The 21,885-nt window shown below is 42.4% G+C and overlaps 1 protein-coding gene across 4 annotated transcripts in view; it reads right to left on the reverse strand.

Annotated features, from left to right (window-relative positions):
• Nucleotides 1–21,885, reverse strand: part of CREB5 (cAMP responsive element binding protein 5) — a 439,335-nt gene that overhangs the window by 114,707 nt on the left and 302,743 nt on the right. Inside the window, exon 1 of one of the 4 annotated variants that reach the window (XM_027968651.3) lies at nucleotides 19,769–19,833. The exons of the other annotated variants lie outside the window; for them this stretch is intronic. Within the exon in view, the coding sequence (XP_027824452.1) occupies nucleotides 19,769–19,815 (47 nt within the window). The 5' untranslated portion in view covers nucleotides 19,816–19,833. Of the gene's footprint in view, nucleotides 1–19,768; nucleotides 19,834–21,885 lie in introns of those variants that run through there. 4 annotated transcript variants of the gene reach the window in all.

A 21,885-nucleotide genomic window follows, 5' to 3' on the forward strand; every position in this document is an offset into this window, starting at 1 on the left:
ATCCACACCCAGCACAATCCCCCAATACCTATGTTCCAAACAGACTGCTTAGTTTTGCTGCTGAATGACAGAAGCTCCAATTGCAAAAGATTTCAGCCCGAGAAAACAGAAGAGCCCTCGAAAAGATCATATGGGCAACCTGAACTCATCCTTGCATTTTGAAGCCTCCCCACTAGGTCACCCTGACTAATGTCTTTATCTAACCTCTTCTTGGATTGTGAGGCATAGTCTCTTAGGCAGTTTTCAAATACCTCTCCGGGGAAACCAAATTTATGACAGCCCTTCCACCCACCTCCCCACAGCCACTTGCCAGGGTGATTTCAGCTCTTTAGGAGGAGGTGATAGAAATGATTAACTCCACAGATACACTGGCGGGAGAGAGGATGTGTCAGCGATGTAGAGCGGGTTCGGGCCGCTGAGATGACACCCACAGACTCTGTGACACGCGCACACTCTGCAACCTTAGGCTGCTACAAGCTTGATTTCTCAAGTTCTGTTTTCAATGATAAAGTACCTGGAATGCTCCAGGGTAACTTACTGGTTCTCCAGGGAAACACATACAAGGAAAGAGACATTGCTTTAGGTTTGGCAAACTCCTCACTGGGTTACATGCTAACAGACAGCTGCAAATTCTAAACCTAGGCTGTAATCAAATAACAAAAATACATGGGATAGGGTGTGAGGGGTTGGGGGAGGCAGAAGGGGAAGGTATGGAGGAATTAGAGAAGGTTCTAAAGAAACACTGAAAAATACTGAAGGGCCAGAAGGGAAGACCTACATGGGAAAGTAAAAGGAACAAGAAGACAGGGAGATGATGATAAAGATCTTCAAATTTTTAAATGACTATATTAGAGAATGGTGACCAGTTACTTTCAAATCCAACTGAAGCAGAATAACAATACTAAGACAGCAGCACACGGGATTTTAGTCAAAAGACAGAATATTTCCTGAGAATAAACAGTGTAAAACAATTAAATGGCTTACTGAGGTTTTGGAATTTCCTCTTACTAGACTCTTAAGAAATAGATTCGTCCCCATCTGGCAGGGTTTCTAGGGAGGAGGAGGAAGAACTGGCAGGCCTCTCCTAGTCCTAAATTAGGTCTATTATTTTCACTTATTTCAGTCAGAGTGGCTGACAGAAATGATAGAGATAATGTTGGCTGCCATCATTAACTAGTAAATCGCATAAAGCAGCCTTGTGCAGCAGCTAAGCTCTGTGTCGCCTGCTGGCCCTGCCACAGACCACAAGTGTGTGCTCTGTACAAATCCTTTAGCCTCTATACTTTCTCAGAGGCAAAAGAGGGTTGACCACCCCCACTTCACAGGTGTGCTGGGAGGATGATCCAACAATCATATATGAGATAGTATTGAGTGGGCACTTGGCTCTTGGAGGATGGTCAGTGTATATTCTATTCAAGAAATGATTTGTCTATCTTAGAAAATAAAATTATTGCTAGTGTCATTTTAATACACAAAGTAAAGCTATATTCTCCTAAGTTGCAAGGTGGTGTGGTTTGGGGAAAAGATAGAAAAACACAGCCTCTCTGAGGCATCTGAATGTCTTTCCCATTCCTGTGAGTCCTGGTGTATCCTGCTGGATCATCTTAGAGAAACCTACTGCTTTCTCCAGCCCAGGCTAGTCTCTGCTTTGTGCTCTCAGAGCATGTCTCAGTTTCCCCCTTAAACTGGAGAGAGAGTGTCCTCTGGGATGGACCCGGCACACAGTAGGAGCCTTGTGGAAGTTTGTTGAACGACTTAATCCCTGTACATGTTGACTTAATCCCTGTACATGATGTCTCACTTCCTGGCAGCAGTAGCCCCATGACACATCCAGACAGGCCTTCTTTTTAAGGACCGTGATGACCTGAAATACTATTCTGAAGGGACAGTCAACTTATCATTGACTTGAAAAAGGGGGATTGGGGGAGGGGTAGAGTTTCTAGGAAACTTGTGTGTCCTCCTTGGGCAATCTTTCCCAAGCCTCCTTTCAAGTTCTCCCACTTTATAGCACTTAACAGGAAGCTAAATTGATATTAGTCTGAAACACTTAATAAAATAGTAGCAATAAAGTTCATAATAATGACACTTGGCATGCACTTTGCTCTTTGCATCCAAGGATCTCAAAGGGCCTTGCAACTGGGCTTTTGCTATTTTCAAAGCTACACATGGACTGGACATGAGCAAAGAAGCCACTGAGTTATAGCTTCCCTTTGGACAGAGTTGATTCTAAACTCAGAGATTGAGATTGTGACCATATTACATGCATAAACACATCTACTGCACACAAACACCCACAGATGGCAGATAACTACATGTTAAACGCAGAAGTGATATAAAGACTTTTGGTCCCAAACATGCTTTTGTCTGTAATAGCCGGGTCAAACTCTGGAACGCAGGCTTGCATTTTGGTAGGCTTGTTTTATTGTGATATTTCTTTCAACCCCCTTCTCAGTGTTTTTATAAAAACAATTGGAACATCTGTGTCTGTTCTTTAAAGGCATGGAAGTTTTAAAGGGCTTATTTTTCCTTTAAGTTCATTCCGGAGGAAATTTTGTTTAGGCTTAAATGATTAGTTAAAAGCCACACAGGGGTTTATGTATAAAGCATCTCTTCTAAGGCACTTTTCCCTTCCCCGGTGGCCTTCCACTTTGCCAAAGAGAGTGACTTGCTCAGTTTCCCATATTATTCCCCAGACAGCCCTATTCATACTCCCAAACAAATGTGGTATTTGGGGTTTCAAGTTTAAATGTAATTTGGTATCATTTCAGATGTCTTCTTACAGCTTAATAAACATCTTCCCCAGAGGGGCACGGATCTGATTTTAATTTGTGGTAGGGTTATAGTCACAGTAAATGTCAATTTTAGCTATCGACAGTCAGTCCCTACTAGAAACAGAAATAGAAAGTGACTGTCAGTGCATCTAAGGGACACGTGCCACAGGATGCTTGCTCATAGGAGTTCACTGTTCTCCCAAGAAATCCCTGCAGTGACCTGTGACGACAGCTTGGTTTCTCCTTGGGCCCTGGGAAACCAGTGGCTCACCAGAACAGAATGTGTCAGTCTAAAGATGATAAAAAGATGCAGTGAGGTAGCTGAGTCCTTGGCTTTGAATCTGAATATCCCAGAAAGTATGCCACTTTCTCAGCTACCGGTTTGTCTGAGGATCATGGGCTGTGTCCTCAAGAGTTTCATTTCTTCATGGATAAAATAAAGAGGCTGAGCTAACAATCTTCAAGGACATTTTGACTCTAAAAGTATATGGTTAGATATGATCAAGAGAGGGTAACTTGGCTTATGGAGAGGCCCAGAACTGTTTATTTCAGGGACGCAGTGCATCAGCTGTGAGGGGCTTTTCCTCAAAGCAGGGGACAAATGGGTAATTCAACACTAGCCTTTTCTGTGCATTCCCTTTTTCCTGAACAAGAGGCAGGCTCCAAAGATGCCGGGATGTGGGTACTATTTAGCTAAGGAGGGCAGGAACCACAAATCCTGAGGGGCAGGTGAGGGGGTAGTTCCTTCTCGCATATGAAAAATGATCAGTTTAATCAGCATAAAATAAAGGTTTCACTCTTCTGTACACTAGAATCAGTCAATTATTACACAAATAATATTCTTTGAGAAAGGTAGGCCAGGTCCCCAAATAAGCAGTTCTGTCTTTTCACTGGGGTGCATGAGGCCCTTGGAACAGTTCGGAGAATGACAAAAATCCTTCAAGTCTGTGACTTGCTAGGAAAAACATTTTCACTACTGAGGAGTAAGTGTTATCTGACCCTACTCATTTAAGAGCTAAGATAGTATTCCCTAAATGCCAAGGTTGAGCCCTATGGCACCCTGTCCGTGGTGCCTGGGATGGTAATTTTATGTGTTGACTTGACTGGGCCGTGGATGTGCAAATATCTGGTTAAACATTATTTCTGAGTGTGTCTGTGAAGGTGTTTCTGGAAGAAACCAGCATTTGAATTGGTGAATGAGTAAAGCAGATTGCCCTCCTCATGGTATATAAGCATCATTCAACCTGCTGAAGGCCTAAAAAGAACAAAAAAGGAAAAGGCTGACTATACCTCCTTTCCCCACCCCTCTGTCAGACTGGTTGAGCTGGGACATCAGCCTTTTCCAGCCCCTGGACTGACACTAACCATATCAGTGTTCCTGATTTTCAGAGGTGTGAATTTGGACTGAAATTTTGCATTACCAGCTTTTCTAGGACTTTAGCTAGCAGGGAAAAGAGCACGGGACTTCTTGGCCTCTATGATTGTTGTAAGCCAGTTTTTTTTTAACCTCATATATATTTTCATAGTGTATTGCCTATTGGTTCTTTTTTTCCTGCTGCTGCTGCCGCTGAGTTGCTTCAGTCGTGTCAGACTCTGTGCGCCCCCATAGATGGCAGCCCACCAGGCTCCCCTGTCCCTGGGATTCTAGAGACTCCTAAATAATACATTGTATCCTCTTTAGAACCTTTTCCCTGAAAAGTGTCCTATATTTCCTTAAATATATTTGATAGCAGTGAATTCATGGAGTCCAGGCATTAACTTTCACATCCTTCATCCTCTGCTTCAAGTCATTCACCAAGTTCTATTCTCTCCACTCTCAAAATAGACCTGGACTCCATCCACTTGGCTCTGTCCCCACTACCAAGATCCTAGTCCAAAATACCATCTTCTCTCGCTTGGTTCTTCCCACATGTTCTACCTCCCATTTTACTCCTCTCCACTCCAACCTCGGCATCATAGCCAGAATGACCTAATCATGACATTTCCCTCCTCAACCTTCTTCCGTGACTTTGCTCCGCATTTAGAATTTAATAAAAACATCTTCTAAGCATTCTACCTCTTTTATATCTGCAGGGCTACTCTCCAACCTGACTTGATACATTTCACCCATTCTGGCTTTCATTCATTTCCTAGAATGTGTTAAGTTCTTTCCTACCCAACAACCTCAATACATCCTAATGCCTTTACCTGGAATGCGTACCCATCTGCTCTTTAACTGACCAGCTCTTACTTATCTTTTCAATCGCAGTTTAAATATTACTTTCTTAAAGTTTTCTCTGACCCTCAAATTCCAGGTGCCTCTAATTTAGAAAGTTGCATAGTTCCATGTGCTTTTCCTTCATGCTATGTCTAACAATATTTTTACAGGTATGATTATTTAGTGTCAATCTTTCCCATTAGACCCTAGCTTCCTGGTGGCAGGGGCTATATGTATCTTTTGACTGTCAAAGGTAAAGTGATTCTGATTTTTTTTTTTAAACCATTGAGAAACTATGCTCTAACTTTCTGGAATGTTCCACTCCATTTACATGGAAGAGAAAAGAGAATACCATAATATAGCTGCAGAGGTTTCTAGAAGTTAAGATGATTGATTCAAAGTAAGTGAGTATCAGGATATTCACCTACATGCTCTTAGTAATAGATCTTTCTGATAGTCTGACAGTTGAGGCTATTTCTTTTGAAAAGCACAAAAGCCTAATGGGGATGCTCATTCCAGGGCTTCTAATTTTTGCTTTAGGTTAATGTTGAAGCTTTCTTGTGATAGTTAGGTATTTTCCTCTTTTGCCAATTATTTCAATTATTGAAACTCTCCAGAGGGTCAAAAGCCATAACTTCTATGTAAGGTTCCCAAGCATCAAATATATATGCCAAGAAAACTTGCTTAGTTAAAATAAGACAAGAAGAACTATAGTTATAAATGCTGTGAACTGGTTTCCTTATAAGGCAGAAAACGGAAAAAAGATCTTCTGGTTTTTCACTCAAAAACAAAGTAAACAAAATCAGTGATTTCCAAGTCCAGTGCAGCTGAGAGAATTCATTTTCTTAATATGGAGTGGGCTCAGGAGTGATGAGGGAGAGAGTGGACATTCAAGAATGACTGTCTACTGCAGACTTCTGGCAGACTCTCCGGCCTATTGGTCCACAGCCAGTGTTTTTTTTCATAAATGAATTCCACATCTTTATTAAGTTAAGAATTTCTTTTTTTTATTATTTGAAACATACTTTAAATATTTTGTTTTATGACGTCCTGGAAATTGATACAATTCCTTCCAGATCAAGGAAGATGGAAAAATCAATTACATTTTTTTTTTTTACATTTAGAGAGATTACACAAAAATTAGGCCCCAATTTAATTTATCCATTACTCTGAATATCATTTGACGTCATATGTGAACTCAAGACTGCCAGAATTGAAGGTGTCCTTCTGATTAGATGAATCAGTTATTTTTGCAGAAAAGCCCTAAATGATTATTAAATAGAAATATACCCCTACTGTGAGTTGATTTAGAAAAGACTACACAGTTAGAATTATAGATTTTAAATTAGAATGAACCTTTTATAAGAAAAATCCATGCAAGAATAAACAGAAATACATCAGAAGCCTGGTGTGAGCTTCTGATGTCAGATTCTTTACACAAACAAGTTACAGTTTGTAACCCAGAGAATGAACCTTATTAAAATGAACTTTATCTGACGTGGATAGAATTTCAAAGTTGGCCCATTTACAGATGAGTTAATTGGCTTTATCCGAAAGCAGAGAAACTTTCAGGACCATTTAAATCATGAGAATCGGCGGTTCAGAATGCAGGGATGGGCTAGGGAAAGAAATGAAGCCTAGACCTCAGCAGAAACTAGAGTTGTCTTCCCCACTCTTCAAAACCGAGTTCTCAAAGCCTGCTAATGGGTTTCACTGTTTTCTTTCCAGTGCTTATCATAATCAGGGAACCACACATTTGCATCCCTAATGGACCCCTTTCAAAAGTGTGTTGACATTTCAGTAGGTTTTGAATAGCTTGTAATGCTTCTCTCAATTTGGGCAGGTGCCCACAAATCTCCTTATATGGGCCTCAACATATAGACTGTCTGCTTTACTCACTTTGTTTAATCCCTGGGAACCTATCTTAATTATACTCTTAAAAAAGTGAAAACTCAGAAGTCAGATGACTCAGAAAATGAACATCTAGCTGGACGTCCACATGCAGGGCAGCATCTTAGCTCTATCTGTGAACTCAGGCTTGGGCTAAAGGTATCATCCTTCGTGTGCTAAATTCACTTTTTTGAGCTTCTATTTTTATCGAAAGGAAATAGATATAAATAAGACCCTGAAGATAAACATAGGTTAGGAGAGAAAGTTGAAATGAAGCAGGGAGCTCATCATCTGAGCAAAAACTCCACTGTACTTTACTGCTTGCATTTTCTGCGAGGACCAAGAACCCAAGAGGGCCTGTGGAGGGGAAATTTCAGTCCCACCTACTTTTTGTGGCTTCAGTAAAAATACATTCCAACAGAAACACAACTAAAATTATTTTTTAAGTTTATTTTTTTTAAACATTTTACTCAGTTCCTGAGACGTTTCAAGAACTGTGCTAGGAGCCCAGAGTGAATAAAAGATCACCCCTGCCCTTAAGAAATCCATCCTGTCGTAAGGAAAACAAACAAGCCACACAAGTCAGCACAGGCATAATGGGAGAATCCCTCAACAGATATCTGACATCCTAGGGGTTTCGAGGGAGAGATCCCAGGAAAGGGGACACATGAATTGTTCCAGGGAAGATGAGAAGTTAGCCCCCTCACTGCATGTGTACACGTGTGGGTGGCTCATGTACATACGTGTGTGAGAGTGAAAGAGAGGGGTTATCGGTGGTAGGGGCTCCAACCCGAGTTAACTCTGGGCAAAGCAGGTTGTTAAAGTACATCAACACAGACCAAGAAGATGTTAAATAATTATTGTTGTTCATAGCTTAACGTGAGATGAGAGCAATCTCCTTGAGTGATAACCACCCCTATCTAGGAACACATGCTCTCTGATGTGTGTCCATTCTGCCTGATCTGTAGAGAACAAACTGGGTGTGTAGGTTGACTGCATACATTTAGACTTTTTAAAAATGAGTCCTCCAGTATTTCATGTAGGTGTCTGAGTTACAAATGAAAAGAACCATTCGATAGACTATACTGCATGAATCTGATCCTTTTTGAATTAGAGGGCAGTACAATAAAAGGGAGAGAGAGATTTAGGGTAAGCGGCAGGGAGGCACTGAGCTGTGGACAAGGCTTCAGCATTTTCCAGAGTCAATGAAGCCCTTCTTGGTCCTATTATCCCATATTAAGCTGCTTCAGAAAAGGTAAAAATGGAGCCAGACGGGCCCTGCTTTTTCTGTTCTGAAGTCCTCCAAGACTTCAGATACCAGAAAGCTAGTATCATTGAATTTCTTTCCAGCATTCCTAGTTTTCATTTATTTCTCACTTTGAGCTCAATAAATATAAATAGGCATGAGATGGGGAGGGGGTGTATATTTTAACAATCACTGGTATGAGGTATTTTCACTGGAAGGCCTGAAGACGGTTTTCTGGGTTTTATGTGACTGTTACTCTCCTTCTGGTGCTCTTTTTGCAACAAATTACTTTTCATTTTCCTGGAGAGGAAGGTCCTACCTCCAAACATGGTGTCAGATGCTATACCAACAAGATAATAAATAGATTCCCCATTACTTCCAGCACAGAGTTAAAACATATAGATTTAAAGATAGCATAGCTTTTTCTGTGGTCTACATTGACTTGAAACCTTTTGAAAAGTACATTGTTGTTCCCTAGTTTCTAAATCGATATTGGCAGTCACTGAATGCATCCTTTCTTTCAAAGGAAAAGAAAGGAAGGAAGGAAGCAGGCAAGCAAACCTTGGTCATCCTGGCTTAAACAGGAAAATGAAACAGGGGCCGAAGACAACATCGCTACACGGAGCAAATGGCCTGGCCCAAGCCTTCTCACCCAGGCTTCTTCCTTCACTCGCTGTGTGCAGCTTAGCCCAAACCCACTCTGTCTGTGCTTTTGCATGTGAAAAATGAGAGACTGTGAAAGTGTCAGCCGGCATCTGTCAGCAGTAGCCAGTAAAAAAGAATGAGAGGGCATGGAATACACAGGGTGCATAGCTCTTATAAGATAATCAATCCATGAGTCTTCTCCATGTTGCACCTGAGTTTCCTCATGCCAGTAAAAAATCAAAAGTGCAGAGAAGTTCTCATTTAGCTTATTAAATAAAGAAGCTACAACAGAATTCAAGTTTCCAAGACCATTCCCAGCAACTTGAAAACCTCAACACATGCCCTGCCTCTCTAATATATAGCATTTCCATGGTGCGGCCGTTTCAATAAACCAATGACTATTTTCCTCCAATCTGTTTGCTTTTAGTGGGCTTTTTTCTTCCGTCCCCAAAGAAGCTGGCACACTAATGTCAGACAAATGACTAGAGTAACTGTGGACTGCTCTAGACACAAGTGAATAAAATATATCAAATACTCCACATCCCCAGAGTATATTATTCTACTTAGAAAATGGTATAATTGACTTTGGGTAGTATGGGAGAAAAAAATCCAAGATTTTTGAGTGGTGGGGTTATTTTCTGGTAATTGCTTGACTTGAAACTTTAGCTTGTCAATCAGACAGCTCTCCTAGCCCTATAAATGTGGGGCTTTTTGGTAAAGGGAGGGGGGTTATCAAAAGAGAACGGACAAAATGGCTAAAGCCCCACAGGCCTTTCTTCTTGTCATAAAGTTGTTGTCAAAAAGATTCGCTATTATGTCTGGGATGGGTGAACTCCGTGGCAATTTGTGTTCAGCTAAAAACATCTCAAACCATTTTTCAAACATTTTGAGGTTTGGCAAAAACCTGAAATCCATCTTGCCAAGCACTCCCCCCCTCTTAATTCTTAAACCCATGTGTCTTTCAAGGGAAATTTAATCCGTATGTTTCTGATTCATTTACACTTAACTCATCAAAATGGTGTTTTGTAAGAGCTATTTGATGTTCAAGAAGTCTTATGAGCTTCTCTTTTTATAAATCTGAAAAGCCTTTCTTTCGGAGAACCAGAAAATTGTATTTTACCAGCTGTAAGCCAAATGATTTGAGCTGTGTTAAGAGTTAAGAACCTGCTGAATTTAGGAGGCAAGAAAATAGACACAATGACATAAATAAGCATCCTCATATCTGCCTGCTTACACTTCCACCAAAGGCCTTTCAAACTCACTTTCCCCTGAAGAAGCCTATGTCACGAGGCTTGAGAACAAGTCGCAAAGCTAAAGCAAGAAAGAACCCTGGTCCTACAGCGAAAATGCCTTTTGATTCTGGAGATGACCAACTGAAAATCCCTAGCTGAGCATCAGTAGAAGTAAACCAGGTGTGTTTCATTAGATAAACCCGTTACCAAGAGAATAAAATAATCAGTGAATGACAGAACAAGAAGAGACTTAGGAGATTTCCGGCCTAGGAGTACTTAGATTGGGTTCCAAGGACTTCTGGGTGGAGGTGGGGACGTGAGTTGAGGGAAGAGCTGTGGGCCAGTCGGAAGCTCTATTTTTCGCACTGGGTTTCTACATAAGAAGACTTTTGGTAAGTACTCCGGGGGTAAATTCAGTTTGAAAACAAATTCCTTAATTTTATATGAGGACACTGAGGTCTGGGGACAGAATCTTGGAGTTGGGACAGAGGTAGCAATACAACCCTGGTCTTCTGACCCTAGTCCAGCACTCCACTGACCTTTCCACTATGCCTGTGCTTTCTGAACTCTGGTTGAGGTTCATTAGAGGGTACTAGTGAGGTATTAGTGAGGAACTGGTGAAATCAGTTTAATCCAACATGACTAGTATTTTTTAGGATGTGATCTCCAAGAAGTCAAGACACAGTAAAGACTAAGTATTGATTTATCAAACTATACATACATGCACATGTGTAAACACACACATATGTAAACACACACATGCAAGCACACATATGTAAACATACACATGTTCAATCTATTAGGCTGCAATATAAAATATATCCCTTACTGTTGTTCATATCAAAAAAGTTTTGAAACCCCTTTATCATACAGAAAACTGTGTTCCTTTTCCTGGCAGTTCAGCCAATAGTAATTTTCAATTTGCCTCATTAAAGACCACGTGGCTAGAAGAAGTAGCATGATGAGCCTTCTCACTTCCTGGAAGAAATCCTAAGACTCATCAGGCTATCTCACTGAAGGCAACTTAATACAGATTGGGAGAGAACGGAACAAAGAACAAATGTGTGATGGGGGAGGGATGCGAGGACAGATACCTCGTTGAGAAAAGAAGGCATCATATTCATCTTTGTACGATTTACAAACAGCAAGAATGATGTTCGACTCGTATACTGGCCAGCTGCACAGTGTAAAATCCAGACATATTAGCACCAGCATATTTCCAAAGTGCATCTTCCAAGCACTTAACAATCATTAATTAGTTAGAAACATCCTTCCAAGGTCGGGAGGCGCAATAGTTCATCTCCACACCATGGAGCTTTGAAGACTTCAGGGAAACTGAATAAAACAGCACCTGGACAATTGCTGTGGAAAGATTAATTGGGTTAACCGGCTGTGAAGGATCTTGTGATAAAGCATTATGAAAAATGCTGTCCCCCCGTGCACTCTTAGACGTCAGCGCTGGTGTCTTTTGTGCCTAAGAGCTGAAAGTTGCTTCCACAGCAAAGGATGCAAAGTCATTAAAACAACTATGAATTACCCTTTGCTCTTTTTTTTTGTTTTTCCCCTTTTTCAGAATCCTAATGAAGTGACAAGTTTTCTGTGGTCACAAAGTGCCAGAGTCTCTTTGGGATTAAAGTGCAAAGTGAGGGTGGACTGGGAATTGTGGTCTAAAACAGTTCCCTATGTGGGGAGGGAGAGGGAGGAAGCAGCGAGTTTCAGAGCCCAGAGGTCACATCCTGCAGGTGGGTGGGTGCTGTTTCTGGGGTGGTTTCCAAGCTTTGTCCTCATTGGACATGGACAGGCACTCGGCTGGTAGGAGAGGGAGGAAGGGAGAGAGCAGTGGGAAGCACAGAGAGCCTGACTCCTGGACGGTTACCCCATCTCACTTACAGACAGGGACGACAGGACGCCCCACCCACTAACTAGACACCGGGGAGCTTTTGGCTGGAGGCAGAAAGCAGACTATCTGTCTGCTTCTCCACCCCTCCCTCCAGACCAGAGGGTGGAGTGTTTGCACAGCCAGGTGCCTGAATGACTCCCAGTTTCTCCCAGCCTGCCAGCGGCTCTTTTGTGCCCCTGTACCTCAGAGTCTTTCTTTGCACTCTCCCCACTGCACCATCCCAAGATGGTGAACTCAAAAGGGGAACTAGAAGCATTTGTTTGAGCAAGAAGATGCAATTCCTGGGTCCAGGAAGTCCAAGAGCCTGGCAGGGTGGAAATGTGCTCCTCACGCCTTGGAGCCGGATTCTGGCACTGCCATCAAATAGCTTTAGAATATCAGATACTTTGTTACATTTCGGAGAGGCCTTAATTTCTGAATTGGTAAGGTGAGCGGGTTGGGTTTAGGGATTTTTAAAATTTCCGCCTCATCCAGGCGTTTAGAATGATAGAATTATTATTCTATAGCTAAGTAAGTTCTAGATGCTGAGCATAAAGGCAAAGCAAATGCCATCCCTTGTGACCTGTACATAAGCGCTTCCTCTTTACTCTTGGTGGAAGGAAATGGCAACAAGCAGCTTCACACTGAGCTAAGGGAAGGTCTGAATTAGGAAAATGATTTGGCCCACGAGAGGCCACTTCATAACCCGTATCAGGGTGGGTGCTGGCGAAAGCAGAACTGAAGGTGAAAACGCAACACGAGAGTAATTTACATGTGCATTTATACTAAATGTGTCTATCATAATTGCTGTCATTATGATTAATTCCAGAGGAATTAAAGGAGATCAGCCCTTTTTTGCAGAGTGTTGCTGAGCTGACTGAAGTATTATGATAAATAAGAAGGTAAAGAAGAGGCAGATGCAAAGGAAAAATTGCCTTATGCCATCTAAAAAAGAAATCTGTGCATGCTAAGTTGCGTCAGTCGTATTTGATTCTTCATGACCTTATGAATGGTAGCTCGCCAGGCTCCTCTGTCCATGGGATTTCCCAGGTAAGAATACTAGAGTGGTTCTTTTGTATATCTAAAATGTCTACTTTATACACTTAATACCAGCTATGTATTCTTATATCCTACACATTTTCTTGAATTATAAACATAATTTATTTATTCAGTATATATCTATTGAGCATCTGTTGCATGTCAATTGTAGAGCAAATAAACTTTGTATTTATAGGGAAAAAAAAAAATACTAGAGTGGGTAGCCATTTCCTCCTCCAGGGGATATTCCCGATCCAGGGATTGAACCCATGTCTCTTATGTTTCCTATCTACTACTTAACTAAAAGACGTGGGGTGGGGGAGACCCAGAGCCTCTTAACTCTGAAATAAAATGTTTCAAAGTGAGATTTTAAGCCTTATTTTCTGGCCAGTGAAGAAATGGTCCCACAGCCAGTGTTACACTTCTCTCCTCACCTGTCCTGTTCACAGCCTCCCTGGCCTTCCATGACTCAGTTTACCTTTCTGGAAAGGAACTGCTAAATAACGGTGTTTCTCTCTACACTATGATGCCCCCCAAAGACCATTACCCAGACTTCCAAACAAAGTCAGCCAGTCTCATCATTAAATAACTAATACCTATGGAACATTTGTTAATTCCATGCTCAGTGCATTATAGTCATTATCTCATGGACTCCACTTCATAGATGAAGTAACCAAAGATCAGAAGCATTCAACAGATCAGAATCACACAGCTACACGGGGTAAAGCCAGAGTTTGAACACAGATCTGTCTGACTCCAAAGCAATGGATAGGACGCAATTACATGGGACGTAATGATTTCGAATAATGAGGCTCCACTTCTGCAAAGAAGCTTGCTTTGCAACCTCTCCTTAGCAGTGATATAGGTTCCACTGAGGGCAGAAGGGCAGAGCCAAATGGGCAGTGAGACTCATAAGGCTACAAGAGGCCCAGCTGGCCCCTCTGCCATGTTAGCACACTTATCCAACTCCACATGACTTTAAGCCTTTAAAGATCTTTGATTTTAAAAGTTCATAGGCTCCTAAAACACAGTAATTGATGATAGGCATTCCAGCTTATAGAACACTGCCTCTTGGCCCCATTTCCCATCTCCCATTAAGATGAGTGATTGAGTCTATGCATTAATAGATAGCTTGGCACTCCTTTGAAGCCTTCCTGTTTTTTCCTAGGCTTTGCTGTGTTTGACACATCCAGTTCTATTTCAGTCATTAAAGACAACAAGGAAAAAAAATAGATAAGGTAGAATTCAATTTTGGGTATCATGTGGAGGAAAGGAAGACCCTGCTGATAGCTAGGTGGGTCTTGGCTACTGTATAACTACTGTCGCACTCTCCATAATCATTGCAAACTATTGATTAATTCTTCTTGGGTGCAGCGTTGCTTCATCAATCATTAAATAAGCTCTCCTGCCAGGTTAGGCACAGGAAGAAAGATGTATGGACTTGTTATAAAGTGTATGTGTACTGCGTCATGGACTTTGGAGTGCTTAGTCAAGTCAATTTCAGGTTTCAAGGATATAAGTAGTCAAGGAACTGCTGTGGTTGCAACCAAAATTCATGAAATACACACTGCTGAAAGCACCAAACTGTACTACAATTTGATCAGACTAGCAAAGTCTGTTTAAAAATTATAAGCTTCAGAGACTTCCCCAGCGGTCCAGTGGTTAAGACACTGAGCTTCCATTGCAGATGGCACAGGTTCAGTGCCTGGTTGGGGAACTAAGATCCCGCATGCTGCACGGCACAGCCAGAATATAGGAAAACGTTTATAAACTTAAAGTTTTGACCACAGAGTTTTTACTGAGGTGGCTGACTCATTGGAAAAGACCCCGAAGCTGGGAAAGACTGAAGGCAGAAGGAGAAGAGGGTGACAGAGGATGAGATGTTTGTATGGCATCACTGATTCAAGGGACATGAACTTGGGCAAATTCCAGGAGATGGTGAGGGACAGGGAGGCCTGGAGTGCTGTAGTCCATGAGATTGCAAAGAGCTTGGCGGCTGAACAACAACAACTACCCCATCTATCAATGCCACCCATGTGCCTTCCTTCTCTCAACTATTTCCCACACCCCCGTGTGATGCCCATGGCCCCTGGCACAGGCACTCATACACACATCCTTCAAAAATCCAATGCAAAAGGAGTTTCCCTTCAAAGGTCCGAGGCCCACAAAGACCAAATAGAAAGAGAGCAGAAAGAAGAAGCCTGCATTCAACCCACTGCTTCTACTTTTTTCTGTGCAGTTTCAGAAGTGACCACCCTACTTTCCTTCGGGCTCGTGACAGCACTCTGCCTCAAGTCCACACTAATTTCTGTCTCTGGATGTTGACCTGGCCTCCCTAACCAACATGTACTTAGTAAACCAGAGACATTTTCATCATGCAGCTTGAGACATCCTGAAGTCTGTTTCTAGCAGAGGCTTGGAGCCCCTGGGATGAAACTGTTGCTATAAGACTTGGGCTCCATCACTGTAATAGAAACCCACCAAGTTCGATATCACCCTTTGTTGTGGTTGTTCAGTTGCTAAGTCATGTCCCTTGTCACCTTGGAAAACTCCTTTTCAATCTCTAAAACATCATTTTTGCTGCCAGAAAAGACACAAGAGAGGAAATAACGAGCCTAAAAGGTAGTGTCACCTGACTATAAATATGCACTACATGCATGAACTATTGCAGATAGAAATTCTCTTAGTCCAGTCCAGAATGGAATCCAGTTCTCATGACTGAATTTGCTCTTCTCCATTTCACTCCATTTTCCCATTCACAAAGCCACAGCTGAGCATGAATGGGAATGCAAGAGTCTTTTTTCCAACCTGCATTGTTCTCATCTCTCCCTCCACTCACTGGGAATTTGGCAGATTTTATCAGCACTAGTCCTCACCTCACTTTAATCAGAACAGAACATTTACTTCTGTTTCAAGTACCTGACTTGATCTCAGACCTGCTTGATTTTCTGAATAAAAAGAAGACATAAGGGAAGAAAGGCTGGCAAAGGAAGCAGCCTGAGTGGTGCTGGGAATAGGATGATCAGTTAGAATCTGCAGTCAGTCACCCGCACAGACTCCTGGGAGGACCCTTTCCTGCATCCTCATGAACGCAGCAGCTGAAACATGATTCCTGTGATCTCGTTGAGTGCTGGGGCCCTTAAAGAATGTCTCCAACCCTGATGACTCTACATGGTAGGTATGGCTATCCTCACTTTACAAAGATAGAGACTATGGCACAGTGAGGTTAGGTGGCTTGCCGAAGTCATATAACCAGTGATTGGAGGAGTGACTGACTTGAACTCAAGTCTTTTGACCCCCAACTCCATGCTCTTTTCAAAAGACCACAGTCCTTCTCTGATCAGTAGCTGTCTGGTTTTCTGATGTCACCCCCTTCCTTCATGTTGAAGATGTGTCTACCAGGGGAGAAATGGCAGGAGAAGAGGAAGAAGGCTGAGTTCAGTACTAACTTAGCGTAGGGGTAGACAGTGGATATCCCCCTGCTCTGTGCCTGGAATATGGATGGAATATATTTATACCTCTTCTTTTACGCCATCGAAGCCCTGCCTCCGCCTTCACCTGCTAATATGTGAAGCATGGCAGTAGGGACCCCCATGGAGGACAAAGCTGCCACTCAGACCATGCCTCAAGGAAATGTAAAACAAGGGCAATGTTTGCCAAGCACAGCCATGAGGCCCCTGATGGTCCTGAGGGTGGAGAAAAGTTTGTCAGTGATGGCAAGCTAGACTTTGTATGGATTGGACTTGAGGTGTTAAAGCTTGTGTGAACTGTGGCAAGTCTAAACCTCAGTTTTCACATTCATAAAGGCAACACACACACACACAAATAAGTACAAATAAATAAGAACACTAAATAACATCAGCCAGTTGTGATCATTGCCAGTATCCAGGTTGTGATATTTACTAGAGTTTTGTCAGATGTCACCAGAATGGGTAAGGGGTGCATGGGAGCTCTGTATTATTCCTTACAAATACATGCATGTCTACAAGTACCTCAATACACATTTCAATTAGAACACAACAGTAATCAAAACAAAAACTCCAAACAAAACAATTACCAAACAGCAGAGCTAAGGATTCCTATTCTTCTGGGTTATCATGGGGAGAAAGTGAGGTAATAAAAGTCTGACTGAGGATCCCAGTGAGGCTCACACTCCTAGCCCTGCCTCTTTGTCAGTCATTTCAGGACCTTTCTGATTATAGGTGAACACCTTGGAGCCAAATCAACACAAACGGTAATGCTCTAAAAAAAGAAATCATGCTCTCTTTATTCCTGAAGAGTCTCAAGCACATACTTGGCACTCATCAATCTCTGCACAATGACTAATAACTTCACCAGTGGTTTCGTTTCAGTTCTGGGTAATCGACCTTCCCCGGCCCCCACCCCGCCACTGCCACCCGTAACAGGCGCAATTTTCCCTGTGCACAATTAAACTAGGTCCATAAATACATACTTGACAATAAGGCTACTATCCTGGAATTTGGCAGAAGAATAGGGATATTGTTTAGTGAAATTATATTTCTTACAAGCACATATAGTTTTGCCTTTCAAGTTTTTGAGGATTTTAAATAGCCTTCAATCTCATCTAAAAACTTGAATTTATGTTGAAATTACAGAAAGCTATCAAGAATTTATATAGTTTTGGGGGGATGGAAATCACTAAAAATACTGTTTTGAATATGAATATGAGTGGATGAAACATGTATGTCTCCTGTATTTTTAGCACCATTTTATGCATTTGAGGGACTTGTGGGGTCTTTCAGAAACGTTTACTCTATTCTTGGATTTCTCCATCATTCTTTTTGACAGACTCACCTACGTAATTATCTCTCATTGAGGACTCCTTACAGGCTACAAGTGGAAACAGAATTTCACAAGAGGCACATTCATGCCAAAAAGCAAAAGAAACAAAAAAACAAAAACCAACTTTTCAGGTGAGGAAAGACGTTCCCCTTCACCCTCCTCCATTCATTTCTTTCAACGCACTAATTCATTTTGAATTCAAACCTCCGTTTCTCTGAAAAGCTATGCCAAATACCTTTGAAAGAACACGGACACAGACACAGAGCTTTTGAGCTTGAAGGGACTTCAGAGATCACCTTAGATTGGTTCCACACAGGGAGGAGGGGCTTGTCTCCCACCTTGTCTACTCCCTCATTTCCAAATGAAGCCCAGATGCTTTAAGGGGCTTGCTCAAGGTCACCAGGATTAGCACTCAGGCCTCCTGACCTCTACCACATCACACTGTTTCTTCCAAAACTTACTTCCTCCTTCCCTTTCCCTTCCATCTCTGCCCCAAAAAGGAGAAAGGGGAGAAGATCCATAAAAAGTCATGATTAATGATACCCCAAACATGCATTAAATAAACATAAACACCTTTCTGGTATGTGCCCCATGCCTCAATATGCATCCAGCTCTATGATGGTCCAGACTAACTGAGCCAGAGAAGTTTTGGAGTAGCCAAGAGTCAGGGATCTCTCACTGGACTGGCTTTCTAGTTGTGGAGGGCTTCAGCTGAGAACTGTCTAATAAAGCTGGCTGGTTTTAGAAAGCATTCAGCGCAGGCCGAGCATCACAGCACTAAATGTATTTTATGAAACACACAGAAACGAGGTAATAATTTTCAAAACGTCAAAGTCTCTCCCTCTGGGTACCCTGGATCCTTAGAGCATTAAGAACACCATCAACTGTCTCTCTCTCCATCTATTCTGTGTTAATTCCTTACTCGCAAATATTAGCTAGCTGCTTTTAGACAAATCAATCCGGAAGTTTTCATCGTCGCCCCCACGACCACAGAATCTCATCTTGAAAATAACTGAAGAGCATACAGGTTTTAAAGTTAGCACCCGGATTAACTGTCACGTGAAAGAGCATGAAGTTAAAATTAACTGCTGTTAAGCATTAGCTGAGATAATAGGTGAAAGACTATAGTTACTTTTGAGGATCATCATCTATGACTTTAAAAACCAACAGTACATTCTCTAGAATAAATGCAATAGTACAACTCTTCCTACTCAGCAGGACACACCAAAGAGTTCACCAGGCATTTACAATTCACTGGTTACACTCAAAAAGCCACCCCCTCTCCCACCATCACTTCAGTTCAACCTTTTATGAAAAGACAACAGTTTTGAGCCATTTAAGAGAAAAGGGAGAGAGAATCCCGGTGGAAAATAATACACAGCTGTGATAATATCATGTTTTTTTTTAAATACCATAATATAGTTTTACTTTTAATAATAAAAGATAAAAAAGGGGCGTCTGTGAATAATTAGAGATTGCAGTCTGAAGCCAGTTACAGTCACTGCAATTGATAATAAACTGAAAACCCCTTGAGAGCAGGTAAATGCTTTGCAACCCTGACCCCCTTGCTCTCACATTACTTAACTACCCTGCGGTTCTTGCATTACATCACCATTCAAGCGATTGGTTCCTGCATTTTAACTCTCTCCCTGTCTCCTCCGATTAGCAGCGACACTGCAGGCAGAGAAACTTCGCCTGAGTTTGCTCTGTCTCGCTTCGCTTTTTATTCGTGGCTCTTTTGCTCCAATCCCTCTGGCTCCCTCTGCTTTAAAAAAAAAAAATTGTGCCCAACCCAGCCTCGGTTCAACTCATTCAGGTCGCTATACTAGAACAAAAACTCTGATCCAAGTGAAAAGAAATGCCTCTTCGGGACCAGAAGAGGAGCCCAGCAGAGGGGCTGGGGAAAGAGGAGAAGGAAGAAGAGAAACAAAGCCGGGCAGAAAGGGGAGATGGGGCGAGAGAAAGAGGAGGAGGAAGGGTATAAAGACTCAAGAAAAGAAGGCGGTAGGGGCCAAAAAAAAAAAATTATAAAATCGGGAAAAAAAGAAAATAAAATTAAAAACAAACCTCATGGACATCACTGAGGCTGAATTCCCTCCTGAGGTGCAGAACATGAGAGCTCTGGAATGAGTGTGTGTAGAATTTGAGCCAAAGCTTAACTAGCCTGAGTGACTCACATCCTTCCCACTTGATTCCAGGCCAAGCGATGATGTAATGTGCTGGCCCTTCTCTAGCGCCCGGCTCTGGCTCTCTCCCTCCGGCTCGCTCGCTCGCTCTCTTTCTCCTGGGTTCGCCCTCCTCCCCCTTCTTCTTTTTAGCTCAGTGCTGGTGAAGTCACCATTTAAATCTGGCAGAACTGAAGCAAAAACTTCAATGTAACCAAAACAGCCCCAGGCCGAGTTCCAGACTCAGGGAGCCTTAGTGGTGCAATTGCCCTTAGAAACGAGTAAACAGAGCGAGGAAACAGTACCGCCTGGGGATGGCCCAGCTGCCTGGGACTCAGAGAGGGACCCCGAGTTCTGTGGGCAGGGGTCCACTGGTTCTGATTTTTTTTTTTCTTAATGCTGATTTTAAAAAAGGTCCCTGAGTTTGGAGAAAGGACAACAGTGGAGATGCAGGCAGAGATGGAGATGAAAGAGCAGGTTGGAAAGATGAGCAAGAAAAACTAAGACAGGCCACCAGCCCAGGCTTTCTTCAGAACCAGATGGTCCGTCTCCAGGGCCTCACTGCGCCTCTGTGTCCTGGAGCTGGATAGGGTTTTCTGTCGCTCAGTGTCAACCACCGGCTCTCCACCAGAGATCGGTCACGCCTGACCTCCCTGTCAGCAAGGGCAAACCTACTTTTGGGCCAAACACTTGCCTGCATGAGGAGCCGTCCAGAAGTGCGAATCGTGGTCCCTACTCTCGTGGCCCCCGTTGATCACTCTTTTTGTGTGTGTGTGTGTAGAAGAGAGAAGGACCCTCGTTGCAAAACACAGAGCTTGTCTTCCCAAGATTAGCACTCCACTCTCAGGTGAGTCGTCATCAGAAGAAGAGGGAGTTAGAAGAGCTTCACCCCCCAAATGAAGACAATCTGTGGGTTCCGCCACTGGCTGGGGGAGCAGTGGTGCGGGTGGGGTTGTCTGCGAGTTTTAAAGGATACAGGGAGAACAGTGTGTGTGTCTCTTTCTTAATTACAGAGGGAGGAATAACAGCCTGGGGTGGTTGAGAGGGGAGTCAAACATTATCCTTCACAAATGACAGTGAAGCCCTTTTGTAATTGCAGAATTCCACCTCTCACTGCACACCTCTCCTGCTCAGCATTCTGCCTAGAACATCCAGACACTTGGCCATTTTGTTAGCACAGCATTTTAACTCTATCTTTTCTCTGTTTTCTCATTCCCTTACCCTAATGTCTCCTTCAAAAAAGAAAAAAAAAAATAGTAATTTTTAAAAATGGGAAGTTTGCTAGAAATTTTTTTTTTTTTTTTGGAAATACCACAAAAGCAGAAGAAAGGCATGGGGTTGCATTTTTTTTTTTTTCAAAAATATTTGTAGCTTTTGCCCAAGCCTATTGCCTCTCATTCCTTTTTGCAATCAGTGAATTAACTAGGTGATACAAACATTTTGTTTCTCTGCATGTTGTCAGGCAGAGAAGATCCCAACTTCTAAACTCTGTTTTCAGAGAGATTTCTTAGTTTATTAAAGGTATCTGCTGCCAGGGGACAGGGCTGTTCATCTGAGTCCCTTGGAGTTTAAATCAGAGTGTTAGGGACTATCGCCAAACTCAGGGTGAAAAGTTAAAAAGCAAGAGTTGCCCAGAAGTCTCCTGACCCTGGGGGCTGGAGAGGGGAAGAGCTTTCTCCAGCAGTTTTCCTGGAGCATGACACCCCTAATCGACACTGATGCCACAGTTGCTCCAGTGACACCTTTATCAAGGCAGGCAGCTCTGAATTAGAGGTGATCAGCCATAATTACAGCTGGCGCCACTGAAGCCCGTGGCCTGACAGCGGCAAATATGGTTGTTATAAAGTTTGGTCCACTATGTCAGTGGCCTGTATAACTCACTTATGTCTGACTCGCCAGGCAGCTATTGATTTTTCTTCTGATGCAGGGAATAAATAAAACAAAATCTTCAGTCACTCCTACCAGCCTTTCCACTTCAGGGCAGGATGATAAGATTTTATATCAAGGATTTTCTCCTTT

Source organism: Ovis aries, chromosome 4 (assembly GCF_016772045.2).
Source record: "Ovis aries strain OAR_USU_Benz2616 breed Rambouillet chromosome 4, ARS-UI_Ramb_v3.0, whole genome shotgun sequence".
Lineage (NCBI taxonomy): Eukaryota > Metazoa > Chordata > Mammalia > Artiodactyla > Bovidae > Ovis > Ovis aries.